The 23,061-nt window shown below is 41.8% G+C and overlaps 1 protein-coding gene across 1 annotated transcript in view; it reads left to right on the top strand.

The window, feature by feature from the left end:
• Nucleotides 1-1,085: 1,085 nt before the first annotated feature.
• LOC127577265 (E3 ubiquitin-protein ligase TRIM71-like) overlaps nt 1,086-23,061 on the top strand; it is a 38,934-nt gene continuing 16,958 nt past the window's right edge. Inside the window, 3 exon segments of the mRNA XM_052028312.1 lie at nt 1,086-1,836; nt 1,838-2,137; nt 21,580-21,747. Coding sequence (XP_051884272.1) covers nt 1,180-1,836; nt 1,838-2,137; nt 21,580-21,747 — 1,125 coding nt within the window. The 5' untranslated portion in view covers nt 1,086-1,179.

Genomic DNA, 23,061 nt, shown 5'->3' on the forward strand with positions numbered 1-23,061 from the left:
CAACCGAGCTACGGGCAGGAGATCTCAGTGCTATTTGCATGGAGGGTGCATGCATGTTTTGACATTCTTGTGCGTTTGTTTGGCAAAACAGGAAGACGAAGAGCGGGGCCCCACGTCTACATTTATCGGGTAGTGAAGGATGAAGGTATTTGCAAGGTAGACGGGAAACCACGAGAGGATGTGCGGTGCAACCGACAAAGCGCTGGGGGAACTCAAGCGGGCCGAGCAGCGTGTGCGGAGGGAAATGGGACAGTCAACGACAACTTTCCGGCTTCCCTCCACACACGCCGCCCGACCCGCCGAGCTCCCCCAGCGCTTTGCGAGTTGCCCCGGCGTCCGTGCGATGTTTCCCCACTGAAACCGGTGCCGCGACCGAACCGCCCACCACGTCGCAGCCGCTTCACTTCGACGACGAGAACGAGCAGCCCAGCCCCGGCCGGGTGTGGCGGTGCCGCAAGCGGGCGTCGGGCAGCCGCCGCCGAGCCCCGGGTGGGTGGATGACGTCACGGGAATCATGAATGGGGGGGGGGCGGGGGAGGGAATCATGAATGAACGACGCGCTCTGCCGCTCGCACCTGACGTCGGCGACGCTGGGGGCGGGGCCACTCGCGGTGGCTGGGGTTGCGGTTGGTTGGTGGTTGGCGGGGCTGCGCGGTGACGTTGGCGACGGCGCCCCGCCCCCCCCCCCGCGACGTCAGAAAGCGAGCGAGCAGGGCGAGAGGGAGAGGGGGAGAAGCGGGCGGGAGGCGGCCGGAGCGGGAGAAAAGAGCGGGACGATGGAGCGGGCGGCCGGGCGAGGCGGCGGCCGGGGGGCGGCGCTGAGGGCAGCGGGCGAGGCGGCGGCGGCGGCCGGGGGCGGCGCTGAGGGCAGCGGGCGAGGCGGCGGCGGCCGGGGGGCGGCGCTGAGGGCAGCGGGCGGGCGGCCGGGGGCGGGAGCGGGAGCGCCGGCCGGCGGGCGGGGTGGGGTGGGGCGGGGCGGGCGGACACCCGGGAGGAGGGAGGTAGGTGGGGGGGACCAGGGGCGGGGGGGGTTGTGGGTTGAGAGACCCCAGGGGTCGATTGGGGGTGGGTGGGAGGGGGGCGGTGTGTGAGCCCCGACGCCCGGCCCGGCCCTCAGCGGGCCCACCCCGCACACGGCGCGCCTCCCCGGGGGGAATATGAGCCCCCGCCGGCCCGTCCATGTGGATATCTCGGTCGCTGCACAGGGGAGCGGTTGTGGCTGAGGAAGCCGAGCGGCTGCCCTCCCGGCCGGCCGAGCTGGCCCAGGGCCGCTTCTACCCGCGCTGCTACCAGCGCTCGGAGGCCGCCATGGCCGCGCCGTTCTGCGGCCAGGAGCAGCAGCCGCCGCCGCCGCCCTGCCAGGAGCAGCAGCAGGGCCCGGGTCGGCCCGAAGCGCCGCGGCAGGACCCGCCGCCGCCTCCACAGCAGCAGCAGCCGCCGCCGCCGCCTCCGACCCAGCAGCAGTGCGGCCTCTGCTGCTCCCGGGGCCCCGGGTCGCGCTCCCGCTCCAGCCCGGCCGACGAGCTGCGGCTGCTGCCCTGCCGCCACTCCCTGTGCCAGGCGTGCCTGGAGGCGCACGGCGGCGGCGGGCGGCGGCGGCGTGGCGGAGGCGCCGCCAGCAACAACAACGGCGGGCCGGCCACTCACCGCGTCCGGCCCGAGGCCGAGCCCTCGCCTCCCGCCGCTGCCGCCGCCGCCTCCTCTTCCTCCTCCTCGGCCAACTCCTGCGGGCCGCCCGAGCTCGCCTGCCCCATCTGCGAGCGCCGCATGCCGGCCGCCGAGAGCGACGGGCTGCCGGCCGACCTGCTACTGCTCAACAACCTGCTGGACGTGGTGTCCGGCGGCCGAGGACGAGCTGGACGGAGGCGGCGGCGGCGGTGGTGTGCAGCGGCGGGGCCGCGCCAAGGGCTCGCCGTCGGGCTGCAGCTCCTGCGATGAGGGTGCGCCGGTGACCTCCCGCTGCATGGACTGCGCCGAGTACCTGTGCGATCACTGCGTGCGGGCGCACCAGCGGGTCCGCCTCACCAAGGAGCATGTCATCCACCGCTTCAGGCAGCAGAACTACAGCCAGCAGCCCTTCGCCAGCCTGCCGCTTGCCCACGAACGGGTCAGCTACTGCCAGCAGCACGACAGCGAAGTAGGTCGGGGTCGGGGGGGGGGGTGCAAGCTGCGGGCGCGTTTGTAAACTCGGGCAATCGCTGCAATGTGGTTTAAAAGTTGCAATTGATAAGTTGCAACTGATTGCAAAACAAATTCCTATATTCATTTGCAAATGTGCAAATTCGAATTTGGATAGACTTGGTGGATCTTAACCCTTACGAAATTTTACTCGATTCGTTCGGATTCAACGTTTATTTGCTGTATTTCTGAGTTTTATGCGTATTCTCATCAATAACATTGGTGATTACCTTCGATATCTATGATATTGTATGGTTTTAGAATCGGGGAATAGCATAGTGTTGCTGAAACTTTTTGGGGCTAGTTAAAATTTAATTATGCTGTTAAAAAAAATTAGTGAATTAGATTTCTAAAAATGTGTTTGGAGTGCTCCGTGTACAGTGTTAAGCGCTGAAACGCTGGTATATTCGTTTAACTTTTTTTCTAAAAGGTTGAGATGTCCCTGTTTTTTCCCCGTTTTGCAGGTCATTTTAAGTAGTGCTGTGAAACTGCCCTCAAAGATGGCAATAATTGAATCTTTGAATCCATCTGCTTGTTTGCATTTAGTTTTGTCTCAGTAAGTTACATAGCAATCCAATCTGCAGGCAACGTTTTTGAAGGGATTTGTAATCGTTCTTCGGAACAATTCTTTCGTGCAATGGCTATAATATATTGCTCGATATTATTCGTTTCAACGATGTTTTTCTTTCGGTTACAAATTTCGACATTTTTGAATTCCATGTTGGGATTTGGTTTAAAAAAAATCCAGCAATACAATTTAATCTTCATGTTAAACCATTTGCATGATTTGTCCTTTTTTAAGATTAATACATTGAAATTATAGGCTGAAAAAGTCTGCCAACAGCGTGTTTTCGCTCATAAAATGAGAGCACTTTTTTTAAAAAAGGCTTTAACCTTCGAATTTATAACTGATTATTAATATTGCTTTTGCTTTTTTTTTAATTTGGTGATTTTATTTCCCTAGCGACGATTAAAGACGCCGACTACCTTCCTTCGATGGTGTCAGTTCGGTAATGCGCCCCGGGTTTGCCACCTTGAAACAATGTGTTTTCGAAAACGTGGTATCGGAGCAACACAGTTGTGTAATGTAGCAGGCCATGTTTCTGATCACGCGTTAGTGATGCACCGTGTCCATTCATGTCCCTGGGAATATGCATTGTACAACATATCAATAACGTATCGATTAATCCTGGCATGTTGAGTGGGCAGAAATAATTTAATTCAGCACCCTGGAGAATTTAAAATGTCTGATTTTTTTGTAGATTTGGCGTGTTGCGCGCACGACGTGCCCTCCTTCCTTCCAATCCAGGGTTGCTCAGCTTTTTTTTCGAGAGAAGAAAATGGTGCCTGCTGTTGGGCGGGCTGAGTCAGAGCGTGCGATTTACTCTAAAGCGATTAGGTCCATTCATGTTTTGCATGCTGCAAGCGAAAGGGCTTTGTCCCCCAACGCGGATCACTCTTAGCAGCGTGAAGGTAGCACCGTTCACTGGTAACTCACGTTAAACGAGAGCATTGTGTCATTTAGCTATTATCGAATTGTTTTAAACGAATATTTCCATCCAAAATAGAGGGAAAAAAATAAAGAATTACACGACTATTTGGCGTAAACTACCTAAATAATGGATTTAAAAAGTCATTGAAATTTTTGTTAGGGAAGGAGAATTTCGGTAATTTCGTAGAGAAGTGGTTAAAAATTGTAATCTTTTATGTAGCAGTTAGATGGAAAACAACTCCTTTTGGAACATAAACTCATTTCAAGGGTGCTTTTCACAGAAATCCAAAGGACCAATGTCCATTGTTACTGTTAAGACTTAAGTCTGCAGAGAAACTGCGCACAGCGCCCTAGATCTTCAGTTCAATCACTAGTGTTTAAATCATGAGCATTTTAACATGCTTTGTACTTCTGTGGATGGGAGGGATACTTGAATATGTTTTGTGCTTACCTTTGTAACAGGTTCTGCTGCTCCTCTGGGTGAAACCACTGGGCTATTTCATTGTTGTTGGAAGGGTTTTGATTTTTTTTAATCTTAGCTGATTTTACCACATTTTGGTGGGTGTATTGGTAGCATTCTTCCTCATGGTGAGATTTATAGCAGGGCTGACAACAGTGTGAACCTGACCGCTGTTGATCTTCGAACCCGAACCATAATTAATTTATTCTGTCATTATTTGAGTAGTGGTGAGTCCTTCAGTATTATTTGCTGATGTTATTGGGATTTGTTAATTGTTGGAAGACTCTGAGAAGGATGATCCACACATGGCTCACCAAAAGTGGTATCAAATTAAAAAGGAAGTTTGTACAATGTTGCAGAGACTAGTGGAAGGCGACAAGATTGGGAACATTGTAGAAACTAGAAAAGGATAACTTGAAATTGAGGGTGAAAATAGACTGAGAATCTAGCAAGAAAATCTAAAAATGGGGCTTCTGCAAAATAGGTTAAAGAGTGACTGAGGTAAACATCAGTCTCTTTAGAGGACAAGACTGGGGAGTTAATGGGAAATAAGGAAATGTCAGAGACTTTGAACAAATATTTCTCTCCATAGTTGGAGATGTGTGCGTATGTATATGTGGTGGGAAATTGTGGGCAAGAGGGAGAACTAAAACATTTTTTCCCCCTCTAGATGAAACCCACTAGACAAATTAATGAGATAAATATCTGACAGATTCTATGGCCTTTGTCATGAGGTCTTTAAAGAAGTGAAATTAGATGCGGCCTTCCAAAAGTGTCAATTTTGGGAAAGTCATAACAGATTGGAAAACTGCAAACTATCTTAAGAGGGAGACAACTGAGTAACCTTGCATTTCTTTGGGAGGAAATGATGGAATCCAATACAAAAGTAGGAGCAAGATGTAGAGAAAATCATAATAGAATCAAATATGGTTTTAGAGTCATGATTTTTGAAAGGGAAATGGGTTCTAGATAATTTATTACAGCTCTTTCAGGGTGTAACGAGCAGGGACAATAAAGGGGGAACCAGTGAATATCTTGTGATTGGACTTCCAAAAAGCAGCTGATAAGGTGTCACATAAAAGATTACAGCAGAAGGCAGGAGCTTGTGATCTTAGACACACGGCATTGACACGGATAAAGATTTGTTTTTCTATTAATTCGCCAATCTGGGTAATTGCTCCATTTTCAAAGTTGGGAAGCAGTAACTCGTACAGTATCACAAGGTGATTTCCAGTCTGCATTAAACATCTTGGATGGAGTGTATTTTAGCCAAATTTGCTGATGATACAACCGTAGATGGGAAAGCAAATTGTGGGATCACATCTGCGGGGGGTGGGGGGGTTACTCTGAGCAGATGGAATATAATACAGGAGAATAAGAGGTTATCCACTTTGGGTAGGAAGAATAGTAAGACAGAATATTTGTTTAATAGGAGAGAGACAGTGAAATGCCACTGTACAGAAGGGGCATGAGTGTCCTTGTACATGAAACTCCGATACAACAAGCAAGTGGAATATTGGTCTTCAGTGCAAGAGGGATGGAGCAACGAACTCTTGCTGCGGCTTCTCTGGGACCACAGCTGGAGTATTGCATGCTGTTTTTATTTAGAGGGGGATGAAAGGTTCATTATTTTGCTTCCTGTGATGAAGGTGTTCGAGAAAAGGTCAAGCAGATTGGGCCCATATCAACTGAAGTTTAGAAGAATGAGGTGTAATCCCATTGAAATGAGGTTTTGAGGGGATTGACAGGCTGGATATTGGGAGGCTGTTTTCTACTTCTGGATCATCCAGAACAAGGCAGAATGGTTTCAAAGTAAGCTGCTTGGTTAAGACTAAGGCAAGGAGGAAGTTCTTTTGAGGATTGTGAAACAATGCAGTTCTCTACTTTGGAGAGCAGTGGATGCTGGATTATTAAATGTTCAACACAAAGTTGGATAGAATTTTGGATCTTGGCCGTCTTGGGTTATGGCAACAGGCAGTAAAAGGCTGCATGGCATACTTCAGCTATTTCCTAAGTTGTGCTGGAAACAAATACTCATTGTATTCACAACTTAATTTAACAGGTATGAAAATGCCATGTTTTGATACATGCATAGTATATTAGATTTCTTGTGTCGCACAGGTTTTACATAATTTATTTCTGACCATGGTTCATTAGCAAACCAGAGTTGCTGCACTAATTGCAGTGCAATTCAATGGCTGAAATTGTTATTAATGATTGAATCGTTATTTGGATTGTTTTAATTTAAGGTCCATAGAATTAAGATGAGTCGTTTTGACCAGCTAATAATGTTATAGACGATGGCCCTTTCATTCAAATGTGGTTTTTAATCTTCATTTCTCCCATCAAGTCATTGCACGGAAGCCACCCATTTGTTTCAATATGTTTTTTGTGTATATATTTGCTTTCCAAAAGCTATTATGAATTGTTTTTCTACTATTATAAAAATTGGTTATATAACTTAAGTTCTCTTCAAACTTTTAGCATGGTTATACTCCTTGGTTAGAAACTAGTGGTGGCTTGGTGGGCTTTTCAACACAAACAAAGCACTCCCTCGCTGGCATCTGTATCTCTTGGGGACTGATGCGTTGGAGGTTCAACTTTTCGGGTGACACGTTAAGCTATATCCACAGCTGGCAATCAAAAATCCCATGCCGGTTCCAAGAGCAGGAGAGTTTGGTGAATGATTCTCATTCATTGTCATTAAAGTAGCTTATGTGGTCATTTGTGCTTTGAGATATGATTCAAGTAAATTGTCTGGTGCCCTTCCCCATAGTATAGCAGTAACTAAAAATTGTGATACTTTGTTATCTATGGAAATTTTACAGGTGTCCTGAGGCTATAAGAGCCTATAAGTAAATACAAGCCCTTTATCTCAATTTTCATTTATTAGGGAGTCTTGTAACTGGTAGTTGACTTCCTTTCTTTTTTAAAAAAAATACTCAACTTTGAATTAATTTATGGATTTACTCTAATGATCCACAATAGTCGGGATTATTAGTAAATTTGCTTTGGATCCTCTCCCTGGCTTTGGCAACCAGTAGTAAAGGAAAATGTTTAAAGCAAGAATAAATATTCTAATAAATTTATGTAGAAGTTATTTAGCTTCCTTTGTTTCTGAAAGTTCTGTATGCATTCCTGATTTGCCCAAGTAATTTTTAGTCTTAATTCGCCAAAACCTTTTTTATACTATTTGAAAAATACTAGTGGAAAGCGATTTTGTTTTGGTTTAATGTCTGTGATGAACCAAGATGCAAGGAGTGTAAGTTGGCACTTGTTTGAGGATCCAGTGCAGGATGGGGGTGGGAGAAATCAATTAGCTTGGCCTTTTCTTCAAATTTCTTTTCAAAGGATTTATTCGGCCTTTCTATGGTGCCTCGTCATTCCAACATCTCTCTCAGCAGGCCTCCTTCATGGAAAATCACCACAACAGTAAAAGTTGTGTGGGAGGGTAGCTGGCATCTGAACCTTGTGGTCAAAAGGGAGGCAAGGTTGCAGGGTGTTGGTATGGCGAGTTCAGCATGAACGAGTTGCTAATGAGAAAAATTAAGTTTGAGAAATGTTATAAGATTTTGGTGGCAAAAAAATGCCTTTGAATTGATTTGCATGATTTGTGTATCTGATCAGAGCTTGGAGTTAAACATGGGAAATGCATGATGAATATCTTTCTAGTTAATTTTTGGTACAAGAGTTGGTTAAAGCTTGTGGATTTCCCAGGTTTTTAAAGGTTTCAACAACTTGAGTTCCCTAATTTTGCGGTCTAAATTGTCAAGCCTTCTCCATTGGCGAATGAACAATCCTGATGTAAATTTGCAACATTGTTCTCATTTTTGTGAATAGTTTCATGACCAGTGCAATTGAAGTATTAAAGTAAGGCAGTGGAGATTTTTTTGCAGATTGCTGGCGAGCTCGGAAATGTCCGTGGCCAAAAGTTTCTGCATTTGGGCATTTAGATACAAGTGGAAAAAATTGCTACCTGAAGAAAATACTTTATTCTAATGGCATCAATTGGCTGATCATGCATGTCAATAAAAGTTGTTACATCTTGAAGCAACTGAGTTCAATGAAAATAAGATACAGAAGACCTGCTAGAGTGGCACCGGTGATTTAGTATGGATTCATATGGTGTTACAGGAGTTGGCTAGGGGTGGGATGGAAATTGGTGGAGTTTATCTGCATGTGGTCTTTCTCTTGCTATACCCATTGCATGTGGCTGGTTCTGCTCCCTTCTCTCACTAACTGGAGTGCTCTGTTGTATAATTGGGAAGTCAATGGGTGTTAACCTTTATCCTGATGCTGGGAGCTTACCTGTAATTTTGAGTGACTTCATAAATACAACTGAATATGTTGCTAATTTTGATAGTTTTGGCTAGTTAAGTATTTTAAACTACTACTTCCTTGCTGCATCTGCCCCATGTGACCTTTTTCCACTGAATGCTGCACAGCTGTGTAGTTTTATTGATTGCGCAGAGTGGGGACCCCATGGTGGTGAACTAAATTTAATGTTGTGCTGCAGGCACTTTCTTGAAATCTATATATAGGTTTACTCCTTTGAATTGGTTAAGGATGTCTTCAGCTTCATAATTTTTCCGGGCGTAACAAGGAGACATTTGCTATACTCAAGTGTTTTAATGATGAACAGCACAACAGTTGGGCCTACTCACAGCTGCTTTCCATGTGTGGAACGCATCTTGCTAACTGGTAATAACTTGAAGTGAGTGTGTATGTTAATTGTTAGGGATCTTGGTAGTTGCAATAAGTTGTTCAAATGCAAGCAATGCCTATTTTCTGGACGTGTATATGAAATTATTTTGGTTTATCTAAATTCTTTCCTATCCCTGCCCAGTTTCAATTTTCATTGAAACCCCTTGGTGTCGTGTTCAATCAAACTGATTTTCAAAAATGTTTCTCAATGGATAGATATCATGATACTGAAGCTTATGGAGTAAACTATTGGATTCCATACTTGGCCTTTAAAGGTTAGCTAGAATATATTCTGGTCGACTTTTGAGAAAGAGCAGACCTTTTGACTATTTGGCATTTTTCTTTACTCAGATACCCAGTTACCAATTACAAAGGCAAGGTCTCTTGTCACACGCCATCCTGACGTGGGCATGTATTGCATTTCCTTGATTGGTGGTTTAAGATTTTGGAACTCTCCAGTTAGCATTACTATAGGGGTTGTGGATGGACTTCACTTGTACAGGAAGGCTGAATGCAGCCATCTCCCAAGTTGAAAATCCACAAAAAATTACCAGACTTAAAAACAATTTTATGAATCAACACCGTTGCCACCCCAGCCCCCACCCTTTGTCAGCCCCCATGTCTTATGAACTTTTTAAAAAAAATCTTTCTGACATACTTTTGCATTAAGCTTCCAGCTGAGGAGAAGTTAATTTGAGTAGTTAAATTTCATGCGCTACTAAAATGAATCCAATAGATGCTGGAAACATTCAGCAGGTCAGACAGCATTTGTGGAGGAAGAGCTCACCTTTAATGCTGATGGCCTTTCATCAGAAAATAGTATTTGTGGAAAAAGTGGTGCAGTTAAGGATCAGCTGACTTTCTTTTTCAAATGCTGCATAAGGCGTGTGTGTGGACAGCTCCTGGCTGATTTGTCATCCTTATCTCTGGGGGAGTGAGGGAGAAATAGCTTGTAGATACTTGCCCATAACGAGGTCTTGGTTGATGTATGGCAGCTGGTGTAACTGGTGTAGTATAACTGCTGAGGCATTTTCTAGCTGAGCTGCCAAATGAATTTTCCTTGTATTGTCCACACAGAAATTGTTGTAATAGTTAAAGACCATGTTTAGTGAATAGCAGCAACTTTTTTTTTCTCTACCAGCTACTATTTCTCCCCTTCCCCAATTCTTGGCGAAAGTGAACAGAAAATGCAGGAAATACTCAGTTCAGGCAACGTCTATGGAGCGGAAAACAGTTAATGTTTTGGGTCAATGACATTTCATCTGCATGTTGGCCTTGAATTGACATCCCTAAATGCTTTGTTATGCTTACAGTTTAGTATTTTTAGTCATTTCTCAATTGTATACCTCTCATGAGCAAATCCTAACTGTAATAGCAGGATGAATCATGAGTTATTTGGTTTTTTTCTGGTGCATTTAAATTATACAAATTTTAAATTAACTACATTATCATTTATTAGCTGCATCAAGTTGCCTGGTTTTGCATGGCAGATTTCATTTCGGTCTTAATATCAAACCCAGTTAATGCTCAATGAATTTCTTCCTGGTGCTTATGACAACCTGTCCAGTACTGATTTATTAACAGTTAGTGATTTTAAAAACTAGGATGTCAACCCAGAGCTTATTTTGCATCTACAGTTGCTTAGAGTGCAGTAGTTGAAGATCTAGACTTTGAACCTAGCCTAAAGCTCCAGGTCTAGTGGGCCCTCTATTTCTGAGATATGAGATATCTGCAACAGGCACCTCGAAGCACTGGAGAGCTACCATGAGCTCTGTCCATGCAAAATCCTCCTAAATCCATTTGCAGGATTAGCATACCAATGTCAGCCTGCTCTCCCAGATCATCTATAGCAGTTTGTCCTAGTTCCACTCAGTGGGTTCCAATGGGCAGGTCATGTCATTTGCATGCCTGACACCATACTTCAGAAACGGACACACTATTCTGACCTCTCTTATGGTGAAAATAAAATGACCAGATGGGCAGAGAAGAGATTAAAGGATATTCTGAAAACCTTGGAAAAAGTGCAACATCTGCACTGACACAAGGGAATCCCTGCCCTGTGACCTCAAAGTGTAGGAGGAGCATTTGGGATTGCACTGAGGCGCTTGAATCTGTTTATTAGGAGCGCATAGAATTCCAGTGGAAGGGTTGAGGTTCCCTCCCAAACTAGTCATCTGCCTGCCTGTTACATGCCTCCTGCTGCATGTGTTAGGGCCATTGTGGGCCCTGCACCCTCTATCAGTCATAGAACTGGAACTGAGAGCAAGTCATCTCGAGTCAAAGGATCTCCCCGAGAGGAGGAGAGCATGGTAAATTTTGAAGTTTGGAGTGGTTCTGTTGAACATTTGTTGAGAGCAGAAGCAATTTTATTTTCTCTTAAATGACGTTGACACTAGGTGGCTGCAATGGGAAGTATTCTTGTTCCTTGTGTGTGATCATCCTTCACCCCGAGCACAAACTGGACGTCATCTGAAAATTCACAGGTCACTCAAACACCAATCTTTTGATTCCCTGGTAGCTGGCCACCTGCATGGAGGTTAATTGTGGTCTTTAATTCACTTTGGAATCAGACTGTTACCAATTTGGCTGGATTGTTCTGTATAAATTGAAGATTGATCTGACCATAAGCTGTACTCTATAATATTGTAAATCTTCAATTTTGCAGTAGAAATTGTTTCTGTATGGGCCATTTAAAATAATGAGACTGGTTAATATGTTTCAGGCTCTGGCTTTTGATGTTTTTTTTGAATGTAGTTTGGAATTTGGACTGCTGGAGTAAAGGTTTTTTCTGTCTAAGTAGCCAGAATAAAATTTAATTTGGCCAGTTTTGAGTAAATTTGTGTGTATATTGGTACTTGACAGACAATCTCTAGTTTTAAGAATCTATACTAAAGAAAACATTGATTTGGTGAGGGATTTTACAAGGAATTTGATATTATTTGTAAATTTTCACTTCAGGGAATTTACCTGTGAAATCATAGTTCGTCTTGCCAATGCATTTGGTGTTTGCTATGGTAGTTGGCTGTATCATTGCAAAAGAGCAAATCTGTTGAACTGTTAGCTTGATGAAGAATTTAAGGGAGTAAAGGACAATTAACTGGTATGATGCCTGAACTCTTCACTACTGATTTAATGCATTTTATGAACTGTTACTTGATAAAAGGGCTTCATGAGAAGTGTAGCAAATTAATTGCATTAGGAAGTCTAATAATTTGATCTGTACTTTTTGTTTTTGGAGCAGCTGATACCCAATTATTGTCAATGTGGTGCCACCACGATCATTCCTTTAATGTGAGTAAGGCAGCAGCTTCTATACTGGTCCCTCCATTTATCTTCTGAAATATGGTATTTGTTTTATCCCTTCAGTCCCTTAAATATGTCTTCTCACAATGAAACTTTAAATATATATTTTTTCCTACATTTTGTCATTGCTTCAATTCCAGGCTGTTATATATTTTGATATTAAAGGTTAGCACTGCCAGTAATGAAGTTACTAGCATAAAGCACATGTGGGCAGTTAGATGTATATGAGCCAAACTGCCTGTATTGTTTTCTATTTCTCTGTGCATATATATGAATAGTGACTAAGTAACGGTTAAAATAGCAGCTGGTGTTAATGCCTTCTACGGCTTGTTATTAATGCATGACACTTTTTTTTGTCACTGGTGACCTTGTGTTCCTGGGGATGTGACCTTACATGCCTTGCTTTGAATTCTGTGCATAGGGTAAGACTGTAGGCATCCAAGGCGGGAAGAGAAGAGAAAATGGGTTTTCTGCAGATGGTCGTATTTGAGTATTTCGTGGGACGGAGTCTTTTTTCTTACAAATACATCTGGAATTTGTATGGTTTCATTCTTTCATTGCTTAAGTGGCTGTTTAGAAATAGAGATTTTCAGTTAAGGTATCATAACTGGCAATGTATTCCTGAGCCAGGTAAAAGAAAAGTAAGCTGGGATTCTAGACCCTTCAGTAATTTAACGAGGGCAGGATTTGTCTTCTGATTTGTTTCATTGTCAAAAACTTTACCGGTTGGTTTTAAGGACTTTCCTAAAACTGGAAAACCGGCCGCTTCATTTCATGGAGTGAATTCAAATGTAAGGGTGGGAAGAGGCTAAAGTGAAGGGAGTGATGTGTAGGGAGGCAGAATCAGAGGATCAAAGCTTTAGGATAAGAAATAATAAGGCTGGCAGATTTCAAGTGTGGAGGCCTGTTGTCGTGAAAAGATTTTAAAACCAAGCATGGAGATTGAAGTACAACAGGGTAATGTAGGTTATTGAAAATGATTGGAGGCAGAGCTTGTTTAGTTGGGATTTTTTTTACTAAAAATAGAAAATGGGAGAACATAAGTATCGGAACTATTGTGTACAAATGGCAAAGGCATGGTTAGGATTTTCAGCAGAAGTTGGACTGAGATAAACGTGGATCTGGATAATAGAGGTGGGTTCTTGTCTTGCTTTCAGTGTTGTCGGCCACACTGAGAATTGACAGTAAAGAGTGCAATGTACTGGCAGTGGCAGTATGTCAACACTTCTTAGCACTGGTAGGAATGAAATATTTGATTTTGAGTTAGTAGTTTTGTCTCCTCATTCCAACTTAGTTTGGCAACAAGTTTTAACATTTTGTCTGTTCCAGTTACCACAGCAATACTAGCTTAGACATTTCCTATCTTATTCCAAAAAGGGCTCTGTTTTGGGGCATGGTAACTGTGTTGCTGGATACTTGGACTGTTCATGTTGAGGTAGCAGTTAGGGCACGGGTGCAATGATGACATCAAATCCACTTCTTTTGATGTTCAAGTAAAATGCAAATGCAGTTTCCATTGCTGGGTTTTTGAGTAGTATTGCCTTGCCCTTCCAGCGAGAGCCTCTTGTGATGGGAAAGAGGTAATTTAACAAAATAACAGAACAACTTGCAGAAAGATTGAATTGAGATGTTTAATGGCATCTTGTTACATATGCTCCTTTGGGAAGAATTTGATTTTTTTTTGGAAAGCCTATTAGTACACAGTTGCTCACATCAGTTCTTCTTGGCCTCTAAAGAAATAATTGGTTGACGGAAGGTGAAATTTAAGTGAATTACTTGCACTTAATGAATACTGTTCTGGCATGTTGCCAGAACATTTGAACCTGGCTTGTATCCAAACATTGACATGTCAACAATTGGGAGTAAAGTAATGATGATGCATTTGTACCACACTGTAGGCAAAGTTGAGGAAAGTTGCCCAGAAGAGCATCATTTCTATACTGACATCTAGACCAAAATATGGATGATTATTTTTGTTTCTTCTGCTATTTGTGCATGCTTGTCAGTTTTGGGCAGTCCATAATTTCAAAAACTTTATGTACACTCTGTCAGTATCTTACCCCCCTCCTCCCAGTTTGGTCATAGAACCATACAGCCCCCCCCCCCCCCCCCCCCCCCCAAGTCACGTTTTATGGTGCTGAACAGTTGAGCTTATGGATTTAAAATGTGCATGTGCACATTTACTTCCATGCTGCTGGAATTGTGTTGAGAGTCAAGTGATGTAGATTATGACAGTGGTGCTTCATTCCTGGATTTGCTTCAGCTGTTGGAATGTCTTCATTAGAATGGGTGAAAGTCAGAAGTTCTGAACTTCAAATAAATTTCAGTTGAATTATTGTAATATCAGGTACTTGGACAGGTGCAGGAAATTCCATTTTTATTTAGCTTTGAAATATCATTGGGGCTGCTTGAGCTGGATCAGGGTTGAGAGAAGGTTCAAACAATGACTGCCAGTGTTATGGTGCAAATGGTGGTGATGCCTGTAGCCTAGTCATTTATTTCCAAGAAATACATTTGGGTGCCCATTAACTTTTCAGAGAATCTGAATTAAGATTTGGGTATGGTACTTTTGCATTTTATTCCCCTTTAGCATATTTCTTTATGGAAATGTTCAACTTGCTGTGAACCAGTTTCTGAAGAATTTGAGTGACTAAATTACTTGGGAAGCACCTTATGCGGTTGCAGAAATAACCATATCTAATTTGGAGCAAAACCAACTCTCAATGAAGCGCACTACTTATAAACCTTATCTTTGGGAATTGGCTTGTTATGTAGTAATCCTTATTGACAGTAGTGTTGTGGTTTAGAAAGGTTTAATACAGTAACGTTTCACATCTGGGATGTTGCCAGCAGCAGTACAGGCTGGCAGACGTCCAAGTGACTAGTTGTATATTGTGGCTAATGTTGTGAGAGCCAGAGCTTTAAATTCTGATAAACAGGTTCTTGTTCAGTCCTGGATTTTCAAAAACCTTGTCTGTGTAAATTGTAACTGCCCGTCCAGCCTGCTGTGGATCGATTACATAATACATTCAGTGTGTGTATTTCTTCACTGGGTAAGGAATTGTACAAAGTGATGGGTAAAGCACTAACTGGACATTGAAGTTCAACCGTGTATGTTGGAGTTTATCAGAAATGGACTTTGACTCTCCTCTTCTATTTCCTCATCCACTTAACTATTTTTGCCTCCTATAATGGAGGTATTGCATTTAATCTTTCATAGCCTCGGGAGATTTCAAAGCACATCACAATCAATGAAGTACCCTTGATGTGTAACTATTTTCGGGTATAAAACATGGGAACAGATTTGTGTACAAGACCCCACAAACAACAGTAATAATAATAATAGATCTGTTTCAGTAGCATAAATGTAGCAGTAAATAATGCCAACACCACGGAGATCCCTTGCCCTTCAAAAAGGGTTCTATGGGATTTCGAACACCCATGGGAGAACTTGGACAGGAACTTCAATTTAATATCTCGGGTTAGACTTTTTTCAGTTTTAACTGATTAAAGCTAAAAGTAAGGTCCTTACTTTTAAGGTCCTAAAAGGCAGGAGGTGCATTGTTTTTGCTGATAAATGCTGCCTACAATAATGGTCAGCCATGCTGATTCACTGGTTAGTGGCCTGATAAAGTGAAAAATGTGGGAATAATATGGTGTGGAAATGAAATTAGAAACAAAAGTGTGTGATTAAATGATAGAAAATGAAGGCGAAGCATGAGCAAATCTGAACTCTACTGCAGAGTTGTTACTATGGTAGTTACCAGCAGAATTGTGCAGAGACCAACTAAAATGGAGTGCAAGGAAGAAACCACTTTTGAAATTGTTTGGGCAGTAGTGCAGTTGGTGAGCACGTTGGAAAAAGACCACACCAGCAAGAAATTGTCAGCCTTTTCCAGCTCTAGAGTAAGGTTTTGCCAATTGGGTTTTGAAAATAATTAGCAATATATTAGGCATGGGGTATAATTGACAAAAAAAAAAGTTTGTACTCATTGAAAGCTCTAAATTGTATGCCAATTCAGCTTTAAGGATATCAAGTTCTATCATTAAGAATGGGGAGAATGTTGTAATGGAAGACATGAGAATCGTCCATATGCAAATCCCCCTCCGGCAACAAGTGCAATGTGCCTAGAGACCAAAAGCTAATACATCTTGAATAAAGTTTTGTATTAGTAACCAAAATTAAACCAATTTTTACCAAAGACTAATTAAAAATCAAAACAGATGCAACCCGAACCCAAAATTAAAAATCAAAAAATTCAAAGCATAATGACTTTCATTGAAAGGATGACATTTTCAAAGATGTAGTGCTTCCATAGACTGCACTGAATTATCAGCCTTTATTTTTATCCTCTAGTCTCTGGAGTGGAACTTAAATCCATAGCCTTCTGACTTGAGTGAGATTGCGAACAAATATTATCAACGCTCTAGCGTTATTGTGGACTGAATGTAAAATAAAATCTAATTTTTCAGTGTTTGAAATATTGAGTAGAATGTTGAAATAACATTAAGTTGACGACAAAATCTGATCATTCATTCTCCATGTAAAATTCAATTGAAATTGACGTGGAAGTTATTGGGCAATCTATTTTGGCTTAGAATTTGTGGGTCTTTAAGTTATAGTCAGATAAAACACAGAAACACCCTTTGGCCCACTGTGTCCATGCCAACCATCAAGCACCCATTTACACCAATCTTTGTTGTAAAGATCTCTTGAAATGGTGTGTACAAGGTCAAGTATTAACTACAGAAATTAAATCACTAATTTCACTTGCGTATAAAATAGCAATTTCATAAATTGACTACCTCCATAAAGATGCCACTAGATAATTTGCAATGTAGACTTAGTTGGGAAGTATGCAAATTTCTGGTTATAGTTTGTACTTAATTAAAAGCCTGATATTAACAAGTTAGATCAAATATATTGTGTGCCACAATGGAATTTATTATCGCCTTAAGATGATGTGGTCATCTGTGTGTTCTTGTTTCACATCTGAACAATTTAATACAAGTAGTACTAGTTTGAATCTACAGTATACCAAGCTGTGACAAAATGCAGAGAGTATGCACTTTGAGGCAATCTCTTTCCCATCAATCTTGTAGCTTTTGAGCTATTTTTGAAGAATATTTGTGTATGGCCTTACTAAATCCATTTTGTACCCATCTCCCATTCCTAACGCCTGACTTGCCCATCTCCCCTATTTTGCTGTTGCAGAAAAATGCCCAACTTTTAAATGAATCTGTTCAATTTTATTAAATAGCTTAAGTGTGTTGTGTGGAAATTGAAATGGGACTTTGTTCCCCTGGTTAATTGGTAGCTTTGCTTTGTGTCTTTATTGAGTATTTAAAGAGAGATGACTTTGGCCTTTGGTTAAATAGCCAAAGTGCCACTAAAGGTGTGTGCTTTTCACTGCTTTAGTGTTGATATCTTAAGTCAATATGTGAATGGTTTTGTGAGCCAGCCAACAAAGGCTGTACACCTAGGCTGTAGATAATGGAGAACTTTGAAATATTCGGATAGCATTTCGAACAGGATTTAAAACTCCATTTTCTGTAATGGACTTGTTTGTGTGGTCCTGGTTTTAACACTGGTCTGTGTTGGTTACCTAGTTTCAGGCAAAATAGTGGTGGCATGTGGAGTGGCAAAATTCAAGACTTTGTATGGCAACTGAAAGATGTGTAGTGACTTGAAGTTGGGCACCAGCTACATGATGCCTATGATCACAAATCTGCTGATATAGTCTCTACTTTTCATGAAAAATTCTTTTGGATACAAAGCAGAGATGAATTAGTCCTTTTCATCATTGAGTCGATGCCCTGGGAGGTCGATGGTCTTTCTCATCTGGTGTGGGGAGAGGGGTGGTGGGAAGAGAGAATGATCTGGTCTGGTAATGGGTTATCTGTTGTCTTTGAGTAGATAAAAACTTCCAGTCAAATCTTCCTACAATTGCATCCTAGCTTCTCGCATCTGAGCTCACAATTTATCACAATTGTACTCACAATTAAGCACACTGGGGGCCCTATACACTTATAACAAGTGAGAAATTCCTGCAGGCCTTGATGGCAGGTTCAAAAATATTGCAAAAAAACCCAAGTCACAGTCTCAAAACAAGGGGCCATTCAGAACATGGGTGAGAAGAAATTTCTTCACTCGCAGGGTAGTGAATCCTTGGAACTCAAGTATTTGAGACAGATTGATAAATCTTTGGATATTAAGGGAATCAAGTGATGTGGAATTAATGCAGCAGAGAGGTGTTGATATAAAAGATGAAAACAATGCGGGCATCAGGGGCCAAATGGTGAACACCTGATCTCTCTCCTTGTATTAATGGCTTCCTAAGAGGAGGGAGTCCAAATGGATTTGAGTGAACTTCTTGGTCATTTGCGAGGCTTTGTTTTGTTATGTAACATAATTTGCAAACATACTCCCTAATTCCACAATATGAAAACAGTTGTCTTCTGCTCAAGCAACTTCCATTAAGTGCATGAACAAATCTCTTGTTGGTAACCTACAGTTAAAAAGTTACTTTTAAATTTGCCCTTGCCCGTCCAAAAATCTGGATGCTTTACAGCCTGATATCTTAAATTTTTTTAGACCGCCTACGTTTAGATCCTTGCCAGATTGTTTCCAGTCTCCCTACAAAGTTATCAGCAGGATGTCTTTCATGACAGGATCTACCGTTTTAAGCAATAGCTGTTCTGCATATATGTTGCTGATGCATCTTTTGAACAAGCCTAAAATAAAACAACCCACATGTTCATAGAACTAATTGTGTGTATGAAAATGTATTGCAATATTTTGATAAAGACCATGGTGAAAAATTTCATTCCCACCAATCTAGAATGGATGTGGTGTGGTATCTGCACAGAAGTCGTCAGGTTGATGAGAATTAAAATCATGAATCATAATTGGCCTTTGTTACCAGGTAGATCTGGCACCTGTTAATTGTTAAATGACGATTATTGGTGCCCAAGCTGCTGTGTAATTTCCATGTTTTTCTTCATTTGCTGTTCATTTACCATTTAAATATGTTTTTGTGTAACTCATGAGCCGTTGGGTTGATCCTACTTAATAGTTGTTAACTTCACAAACAACAGAATTGAATGGCAAGGTACAAATACTTTTTTTTCTTGAGACTAGATATTTAACTGACTATCTGGACTTCATTGTGGTCTGCAACCTGAGGATGGGGAAGCACATTGATTTTCCCCATATTCTGTCCAGAAACCTTGGATGGTGCATTTGCTCTCCACAGTGACAGAGCTACAAGGGGTGTTTTAGGTGGGCAGTTGTATTGCCAGCACCAGGTTTAGAGGAACTCTAATGGAATCCTGGAAGTACTTGTTTTTTTGGGAATCAAAGCAGATAAAAGGGCAGAGGAATACTTGTTCACTTACAACAAAACAATTACATTTTATGTTAAAGATATTAAAGCAGATTATAAGTTTCTATAAGTATGTAGAAGAGAAAAGAATATCAAAGTAAATGTAGAAAATAAAAGGAACTGCAAACACTGGAAATCTGAAATAAAAATGCTGGAAATGCCCAGCAGGTTAAGCAGCATATGTGGGAAGAAATAGAATTTTGCATTGAAGACTCTGGTTAACCAATCCACTGTAAATGATCAGATGTTAGCCTCAGCATCTTGAGGTCTTGTCTGTTTTTATTTGCAAAGTAGATATTTGTCCTTTGGAAGGTGGATTAGGGGAATCACGAGTCGTATCAGGAAATGGCAGAAATTTTAAAGAATGAAAAACATAAGAACACCAGGTTTTTTTTAAAGGTGACTGCAGAGATGGTAAATGTATTGGTTTAGATTTTTCAAAACTGTTGCTTCAATAAGGGCCTCAGCATATTGGAAATCCAAAGATACCATTGGTGGTTAAGAAAGAATGGAGACAGAAAGCAGGGAATTAGACTAGTTAGCCTAATATTTGTCTTTGTTGGGGGGGTGGGGGTGGGGTAGGGAAATTACAGTTGGGAGAGCCAAGACGGTCCTATGAAAAGGAAATTGTGTTCAACACTAGAACTTTTTTGAAAGTTCAACTGGCAGGGTGGTTAGAAGGCAGTGAATGGATGCAGTTGGTTTACCGAAAGGCATTTGATACCAGTTGGGCCAAAGGGACTGTTTCTGTGCTGTATGACTCTAAAATACCACGTAAAAAAGATAATCCACAAGGGAAGACTTCATGATACTGAGGATCATGTATTACCTTGTGTAGAGGATTGGTTAACTAAAATAGGAATAACTATCATTTTATGGTTAGCAAGTTGTAAGAAGTAAGAGTGCCACATTGGGGGCTCCAGCTATTTATGGTGTGTATTGATAACTCTGAAAGAACACTGTACACTGACGAAACAATGGTAAGGACGCAAGTTGTGAGGAGCTTGCAAAAAAAAATCTGCAACAGGATAAAGGCAAGTGGCCAAGTAGATGGCTAAGTGGAGTTTTCAGTGTAAGGTTATGTAGTATGTTAGTAAGAATAGAAAAGCAGAATGTTACTTGAATCCTGTCACTGTCATGAATACTGGTGTATTGAGAGATCTAGATGTCTTGGTAAAAGAAACATGCAGCTACAGCAAGTAATTAGGAACATTAGCCTTTACAAGAATGGTGAAGTAGAAAAGTGGGTCTTGTAACTAGGGTGTGGTGAGACCATGGCTGGACTAAAGTGTAGTTTTGGTTTCCTTAAGTATTTTCTGCAGAAAAAGTACTTTAGTTGCTTTCTGGTATGGAGTGGTTATCCAATGAGGAAAGATCGAGTAAAATGGGCCCATAACTTCTGAAGTTTAGAAGAATCAGAAGTGATTTGACAAAACATCATGGACCTGAACCACTGATTCTGTTTTTCTACAACATTTGTTGTCAGATCTGCTAATTTCCAGCATTTTCTGTTTATTTAAAATTCCTGGGGAGGCTTGACAAGCTCAACACTGAGGGATCTGCATGATGACCATTTAAGGCTGAGACATTTCTTCCATTGAAGGTTGTGAATCTTTGGAATTCTTTACCTCAAAACTGTGGGTGCTAAGTTACTGAGTATATTAAAGGCTGAGGTGGTTTCCTTGAATTTCGGGGAATCGAGGGTTGTGGGGATCAGGAAGGAATGTGGAGTCAAAGCCAATGGTGAGATGAGCCACGTTTGTATTGAATGCTGGAGTGGTCTTGTGAGGAGTAAATGACCTGCTGCTTCTGTTTTGAAATGATTTTTGTGGTTTTTTGGGAAGATAAGTGTGACCATGGTTACCATTTGGAATCTGTAATATTTTCCTTCTAAAGAAATTCGTGCATGATTTAAGTGTGATGAACGGTAGTTGCCTTTACAAGGAAATTTTGCAAACATTTTGTTAAATCAAGAATGAAAAATGAGGCTTTTCTCTAGATTAAATGGAACGCCTTAATTTGAAATGATCAATGCTGATAGCTTGCTTCTGTTTCAGGTGATGCGTCTGTACTGTGATACCTGCGCCGTACCGATTTGTCGAGAATGCACAATGAGCCGTCATGTAGGACACAGCTTTGTCTACCTCCAGGATGCCGTACAGGACTCCAAAGAAATAACCTTGCAGTTATTAGCAGATGCACAGCAAGGCCGGCAGGCCATTCAGGTTTGCAGATGTGAACTTGTAATTTTCCTGAATCCGTTGGCTTAATTTGCTCTAAACTCTTACCTCTTTCACTTCTGATTTCCACCCTTGCTCTTTTCCCTCCCCCCACCCCACCCCACTGCCCACCTCTCTCTGCAACACCTCTTTGCTGAATTTGAATGTTTCAACTGTTCCAGAGACATGGCTGGTCTGAAGTTCTGTCATTGAAAGCTGTAATGATTGCCAGAGTCCTGCCACAGCTTTGCCGATGGCAAGAACTGTAATTTTTTTGTTTCTGAATGTGGTTGGGCGTTCAGAAATAGAGCTAACATTCAGGTCGTAAGTAGCTACATTTGTGTAAATATACCAAACACCAGGGACACTTGCAGCCATGGAAAAAGTAGAATATAAAGCAAATTCCCCCCCCTCACCATTTGCTTTCCTTGCTGCAGCCATAAATTGCCCATTGGAATCTGCAGGGTCACACATCCAGGACGAAGCCTGTGCAAACTAGTGATTGAACCTTGGGGCTTTTTGTACTGCATGCTTTAGCACAAAGTTATGTATAAAGTTGCTGAGTCATAATGGGGCCTTCAAAAGTAAAGAGCCAACATAACGGGTCCCCTTTTGGATTTTGGCATCCACCATATAAATGTCTTATCAAGTTTTCTCTAGATCTGTTCGGGGTTACTTGAGGCAATAATACTTAAAACAGAAAAAAATTGCACTTTTTTTTCTCTCCTGTCTATTGTGGTTTGGAAAGCGAATACTGTTGTGAACCATGTTTATTTAGGACTGCTATTTAAACATTGCCTACCCAGCTTGGCATTTGGAAAATAATTTGAGCACAAAATCACTTTTTACGGAAGACATGAATGCATTCGGTTGTAAAATTTAGGTCTTGTACGGAGGTTTTAATAGTTGCAGTTTTCAGAAAAAGCTGCAACTAACATGAGCTTAGTGTTTTTAATTCTAATATTTTTCTTCCCTGAAGATGACTCCCTAGATTGGTACCTTGTTGCTTGGGTGTTATTAAATCCTTTGACACCTTGCACAGGTTAAGTAACTGATGGGTGCAAAGGTACTAACAATACCTGTGCTAAACGTGTAATTAAAACGTGTTGCCTGTAGTGCACCATCCACCAGAACCACTGATATTGGAATGTCTTCTGTGGTTGGGTGGGAATAATGTTTAGGTTCCAGCAAAAATCTGAAAGCCCTTCAAGATGACCTTGATTTAGTATTCAAGTCAACAAAAAAAAGTTAGAAGTTGGCTGCCATTGGCATAATCTGTAGAACCACTGTCAGTGTTAGTTATAGGTTCTGTATTCAGGA

This window comes from Pristis pectinata, chromosome 13, assembly GCF_009764475.1.
Source record: "Pristis pectinata isolate sPriPec2 chromosome 13, sPriPec2.1.pri, whole genome shotgun sequence".
Taxonomy (NCBI): domain Eukaryota; kingdom Metazoa; phylum Chordata; class Chondrichthyes; order Rhinopristiformes; family Pristidae; genus Pristis; species Pristis pectinata.